The 7,097-nt window shown below is 37.1% G+C and overlaps 1 protein-coding gene across 1 annotated transcript; it reads right to left on the minus strand.

Moving 5' to 3' along the window:
• LOC107633954 (pectinesterase-like) lies at positions 209–3,238 on the minus strand. Its single transcript, XM_016337542.2, has 3 exons — positions 2,521–3,238; positions 1,627–1,903; positions 209–1,034 (listed from the first exon to the last, which is right to left on the minus strand). The coding sequence occupies exons 1-3, from the start codon at positions 3,223–3,225 to the stop codon at positions 343–345; spliced, it is 1,674 nt and encodes a 557-aa protein (XP_016193028.2). The 5' UTR covers positions 3,226–3,238; the 3' UTR covers positions 209–342.

The raw sequence follows: 7,097 nt of genomic DNA on the forward strand, positions 1-7,097 counted from the left end.
ATAATACTATACATTTAAATCTTTTTGTTAACAAAATCTAATCAAATTGGTTATAATTAATATTATTTAAAATCTTATTATTTAACTTAGTTAAACTTAATTCATAAAAAAACTTGAATATATAACATTAGTCGTAGACTCATAGTTTATGATCAACCACACCGGCACAATTAAAAGATGACATAAAAGAAATATTTATTAACTGTTATATATTAACTTGGCTTAATATAAACTTTTATGTCACATACAATAGCAATAAATAAGTACAATTGAGAAACATGTATACACCAAATAAAAGTAAGAATATATTTAAGGTGAAGAAAGCAAGCATGCATATTAGTATTATATTAACCCATTCAAGAATGGAACACCCGTTTGAGGCAACCAGCTATCCCCCTGCAAGAAATTAGACACAGTGAAATTAGCCGCATCCATTTCCCCAATAACATGATAACCAGGCCACGAAACTCGACTTGCAGTGCTTGAACCAGTTCCCGCATTCTTATGCTCCGCGTAATACAAAGTATTCAGCGCAAAACTTCCACTCCAATCATGCCAGCCAGCAGGATCAACAAAACCATCCATAAAGGATTCCATGAAAACCGTCCTCGAGTATTGCTTCCAAGGCCTACCAAGGTACGTTTTCACAACACCAACGCGAGGGGCCAAATCGTCAGCGGGTCGAATCGTTGCGTTGTGTATGGAGATTCCGGTATTTTGGTTGGGATCGGTTCTGCCTTGGGCGGTAATTGAGTTGAACTGGCCGGTCATAGGGAGGCGGGGGAAGATGTTGCAATTTTGGAAGACTACGGCGGCGTTACCGAAAATAAAATCAACGGTGCCATAAATGTGGCAGTCGCTGTAGAATTGACGCATGGAATGGGCGTAGAGTGTGTCTTGGTAGCCCTCGAAGCTGCACATGTAAAAGGCTGATAAGTCAGCTCCGCTTCTAAGGGCAACTGCTTGGTGCTTGCTTGGCCCTGCTGTGTTTTGGAATGTTATGTTCACTGCTACAAAACCTTGTCCCACCACAGCTGCAAAATTATAGACCACATCTCTTTAAATTTACTCCATATCTACTCATATAATATGTTACCTAAATATTTTTCATTAGTAATAGATAATAAACTACGGTGAGCACGGATTTGGTTTAAGTTTATGGTAAAATAATTAAAATCGAATCGATCAAAGTGTAATTGGTTCAGTTTAGTTTGGATTTGTATTTTTTTGTACATGTATTCGAACCAAACCAAATCGATTAAGAATGGATTGGTTCGGTTCGGATAATTGGTGGGTACCCGACGACTTTAAAATTTATAAAAAAAACCAAATTTTTATCTTAAAAATTCAACAAGTACAATAAACATGTAACATCAATAGAAATAATCCAAACATATTAAACACCAAATACATTAAAAACTTATATATATATATATATATATTCTCTTTCATCTATCATATTATTTTAGTGAGTTGTGAACTAAATATGCGTATGATGCAAATAAAGGTATCGTCAGTGTAATATGCATTGCATGGCTTGGTACATATGCATAGATCTATAATTATTTCTGAATTCCAATAATAGTGGATTGCTGTTCAAGTTCAGAATAAATTGTTTTTGCTTACCAAAAGTTGCTGAGTTGAACGTTGTAGAGCCATCGACAACATTGCGATCGCCGGTGATAATTGTCCGATTGATTCCATCTCCAACTAGCATCAAGTGCTTCTTGTTCTTCGCAATAGACACATACTCTTCATACACACCTTTCTTGATGAAAACAAGGAAGTAGCCATCACTGGAAGCCGTGTTATTTGGCGCCGCAGCTATGGCTGCGTTGATAGTGGTGAAGTTTCCGCTTCCGTCCTTGCTAACAACCACCATGTCCCTTACATTTACGCTTTCCTATCACGCACAAATACAATTGTTGGATATTGAATATAAGGGTATAATAGTAATACGACACTACAAGTCAAATACGATAAGTTTCTTAAAAAGAAATAGTCACATATTTAACAAGTTTAAGTCAGAACTATTTAATGAAAGCTAGGATTTTAAATTGCAGTTTCTAATTTTATGGTATGTTGCAGTAGCCAAAGCAATTCCATGTAAAATCAATCATTATGTATAAGGTGAAAATTCAGGTGACTTCACGTGAAGTTGATACCTGAGAGCAATTAGATGAAAATTTAGTTAAATTATTTAAATCATTTAATGGCTCTCTCACGTGAAGTCGATTGCACCTTAGTTTCCACACATGTATAAATATATCAACTATGTAATTTTCATCTTATAAAATTTATATTAGAATATAAAATATATATTAAAATAAATTTTTTTTAATATGTATAGAATATTTTTTATTAAATAAAGATAGATATATGTTATGGTGCAATTTCCATATTGCAAAATGATCATCACAATCAAAACATGTCACGTATCATAGTTTGGGCATCTTATATATATGGTAAGTAAAAATAATGAAATATTGAGCATGATAAAAGCTGCTACTACATACTCACCGTCTGAAGCAGTTTCCTCAGGTGGTGGTGGCGGCCGTGGTTTCCATGGTGGCCTCTACCCGAATCATACATGTCACGTACTCGTTTCGGCATCTTATACGGTAAACGACCATTTTGTTTCCATGAATGTTTGATTTTCTTCTCAGGAGCCCAACCCCTCATGAACAAACACAAGGACATGCTATGGAGCTTGGTATCATTAGAGAGCATTGAAGATAGATAACTCTTCACTCTTTCATCGGAAGCTGTGGTTTGAAGACCATCCAGACATGTTTGTTGGTTCGTCAAAGTAGCACTGAGCTGTGTCACAATGTCTTCAGCATGTGAAGATTGAAGAACATTGCTGGATTTATTAACCGTCTCTTGTGTGTTGTACAAGAAATCCAAGTTTAGTTCAGCGAGAAATCTACAATCTTGGAGGGCTCGAATCGTGTTTTGATCGTACGATGATCCATCCTGGAGATATGACTCCATTAAATTCAAGAAGCTGTGTGATTGTGACACTGATTTTTGGACGCAAATTCGACCGTAGTCATAACCGTTGCCGTATTGGTTTGCAAGCAGGGTTTTGCAATAAGCAGGGTCTTCTGTGGTGTCACAAAATGTTGCTGGTGGAACATTGTTGTAATAATAATGTTTAGCCATGGATAAAGAGGGAAAGAAAGAAAGCATTACAACAAAGAGGGTAAGAAAAGAGGAATGCATGTTCTTCAAAGCCATTGTTGGATATAGCATGGGATATAAAGTTTTGGACCTCTTTATATAATGAGTGAATATAATGGGGACATTAATTAGTTATAGGAAGTCAACTACATGGAATAAATTTAATTTGGTTACTTAAGGTTGATATGTGTGGCTACCGCGAAGTTAGTCAATATTATTCCAATGAATCAACGAGAAAATATTTAGTTAATGCTCTTGGAATATATTCATATGAACAGTCATTAATTTGATATATAATTGTGCATGTATTGAAATATTCCCTTGGAACGGATTACATTATTTTATTTATAAGTTTTGAAACTTTAAGGACTATATTCACTTGTTCAAATTGCTTCGGGGACTATTGCTTGGTGCATTACATAGTTGATTTATTTCTACACCTTGTGTATTAAACATATATATACACGCATCTTGTTATTAAAGATAGTGTGGGATCAATGATTTCTTTTTGGCCGCCACTTACTTAAATGAAGTTTTTGGCTGAAGTGTTTCACATGGTATGTTTTCCATTGTATCAAATGTTAATCGGATTTATTTCTTAATTTATTTTAATTATATTTCATGTATTGAATTGGACTATGAGTTTTAAGCATGGTTCTAAAAGCCGAATCGGACCGACCGGTTCAATCGGAAAAATCGGGAATCGGTCACCTAACCGATCCGGGTAACGTTGAAAACCGTCTGGCAAAAAACAGTCGAACCGGCAGTTAACCGGTAAACTGGGAGAATCGTCCAGTTTTTTGACGGTTTTATGGTTTGCAATCTAAGATGCTAAACGACGTTGTTTTGGCTTTTTTTTTAAAAAAAAAAAAAGAAAAAGAAGAAATCATGCGCGTAACCCGGTAACCCTAATCAGTTTCCCCTTTCTAGTGCATTCACCCACCAAGCTCCAGATTCCAGAAATTACCCAAGCAAGCAGTTCACCACCGAGCCACCCACAGCCATCTACAGCAGCGACGACGTTGAGGGCCGCAACCACCACCGCGTCCTGCTTCTCACCGAGCTCGCCTACTCGTTGGGGCGTCGCCAACACCGAGTCCTTACTCGCCGCCAGTAAGACTCTGTTCTTGATTTATTTGCTGCCTTCTGGGTTCTGATTATGATTTATGAGCTCGCCTGCTTCTAAAGTTCTATGCTTGAACTTGCTGCCTTCTGAGTTCTGATTATGATTTATGAGTTCTATGCTTCTTGATTTTTATTTTTTGATCTCGCCTCCTTCTGAACTTGCTGCCTTCTGAGTTCTGATTATGAGTTCGTTCTGATTATAAGTTATATGCTTGAACTTACTGCCTTCTGAGTTTTGATTATGAGTTCTGTGCTTGATTTTTTACCGATTTCGATTTATTTTGCTGCTTCATGATTTTTGTTTTTGATTTTCTGAGGTTATTTATTCATGATTTTGAATATGTTTTGCTGCTTCTGAATATGTTTGCTGCTTCATGATGAATATGTTTGCTGCTTCATGATTTTTGTTTGCTGCTTCATTAAACCTGATAAGTTATTATATTATAACTTGCAAGACGAATATGTTTTGCTGCTTTTGAATATGTTTGCTGCTTCAATATTTTAAGTTTTTTAATAATTTTATTTAATATTTAATTAAACCGTTTGAACCCTGATTGAACTCCAATCGAACCAGTGAATCATTGAACCAGTGACTTCACCGGTTTATTGACCGGTTCGATTCTCACAACCTTGGTTTTAAGGTTGTATGGTCCAAATAATTTTTTTAAAAAAATTGAATTTAAAAACATAAAATAAAATCTATTCTTCGTCTTCTCTTTTTATTTTTTTTTTACCAAATCTAAGGTCTTAATTTTACTGATGAAAACTTTAGGTTTGTGAGTACCAAATTTTGATTTGATAACCACATTGTGTCTGTTAGTGATATTAAAAGGCTGATTAGAATTTTAATTAGTATTGAACGGTTACATTATTTTCTGTTACACATCCTGAATTAATAGAAATTTTTAATTTTGACCCTAAAGCAAGAAAAATTTAGCCACTACTCTTTGATTATGGGAGGAGGAATAATATTGAGGGCAAAATGGAAAGAAGTGACAATGGGAATAATTCCGTAACTAATTACCTGCATGTCACGGAGGGTGAGGGTCATGCGCAAGAGGCAGGGGTGATCTCACATGATTTGGAGAGAGAGTAGGAAGGGAATATAAGGAACAGTAGAGTAGAGGAAAGGATAAGAAAATAGTAAGAATTGAGAACAGGCTTAGGGAGAGACTGACTCACTATTTCAGCCATTGTATTTCTTTTCATCAGTTGCTATTTCTATCAATCATACAGTACTGAGGGAAGATCATTATAGTCTACTCTACTTTCCGCAAATATTTTGTTTTTCTAAATTGTCATTGCAGATACCGGTTGTTACAACTGGTATCAGAGTAACGATTTGCGAGTATGCTGTGTATGGTCTCCACGCACGTTGCCACGATGGAATCGAGAATGGATCAGTTAGAATTTCGTATGGATGTGGTACAGGAGGAACAGACCAGAAATACAGAGTTGATTTTGAAGATATTGGAAGATCTGGCGCGCCAAGTAAGGAAGAAGGGAGAGGCGAACGCCGGAGGGGAGCAACCATACGATAATAAGAATCGAGGAGACCACGAGGAAGCATCGGCGGAGAGGAGAGACGAGAATCCGCTACCTCCACGAGTGGAGGTGTACTGCAAGCTAGAACTCCCAAGCTTTGAAAGTAAGGATGTGTGTGGTTAGCTGGTAAAGAAGAAAAGGTATTTTCGGATGGTTTAAATTGCGCCAGGAGAAAAGCTTGATTATGTGATGCTTGCGTTTAGTGGTGAGGCTCTCACATGGCTGGAGTGGTGGGAGGAGCAAACCCCCTTCCTGACATGGTTGCGATTGAAGTAGGATCTCCTGAAGAGATTTCAACCAGAGATGGTAGCGAACCCCATGGCACCCGTGCTGGAAGTGAAGCAGATGACGACAGTCAGCCAATACCGGCGCGACTTTGAATTGGCAACTCAAACTTAGAGGAATCTAGGTCACGATACTCTGATGTGTATCTTTATGAATGGATTAAAAAGGGAGATAAGGGCGGATTTAGGGGTGAGCACGGGTAGCGGGTACCCGATTACCTGTCTGAATCCGAACTGAACCAACTAAATTGGTTTTGGAACCAACAGGTAATCGGGTCCAACCCGAACCAAACCAATAGCCTTTGTTAGTAATTGGTTCAGGTATCGGTTTTGGGGGTGCGGAATCTGAACCAACCCGTGAATCCAATCATATATTAATTAAATAAAAAAATAAAAATATATATATGGTTTTTAGTGGCTTTTAGTGAGATTATTCACTATTAATATGTTTGAATTTTAATGAGTTTAGTTTTTAATGTATTTGGTGTTTAACATGTTTAGATTATTTATATTGATGTTACATGTTTATTGTATTTGTTGAATTTTTAAGATAAGATTTGGTTTTTTTATGAATTTTAAAGTCATCGGGTACCCAATTATCCGAACCGAACCAATTCGTTCTTAATCGGTTTGGTTTGATTCGGGTACATACACAAAAAAATACAAAATCGAACCAATTATATTTTGATCGGTTCGATTCTAATTTCACCTTGAACCCGAACCAAATCGACCTGTGCTCACTCCTAGGCGAATTTAGCGATTTCAGAATTTGAGAGTCTCCAAGAACTCATGGACCGAGAAGTGGCCATATAAAAGCGTCATGAAACTTGGCGTGACACAAGGATGTTCGTAGGAGGGAGAAGGATGGAGATGACTACCTGCATGAGTAGCTCGGACATGGGGCGGAGCTTCAACTGGGTCAGGTTGAGTCCAGGAGGATTCCAAGGAGGTGAAACCCGA

The sequence above is a fragment of the Arachis ipaensis genome, chromosome B03, assembly GCF_000816755.2.
Source record: "Arachis ipaensis cultivar K30076 chromosome B03, Araip1.1, whole genome shotgun sequence".
In the NCBI taxonomy this organism is placed as follows: Eukaryota; Viridiplantae; Streptophyta; class Magnoliopsida; order Fabales; family Fabaceae; genus Arachis; species Arachis ipaensis.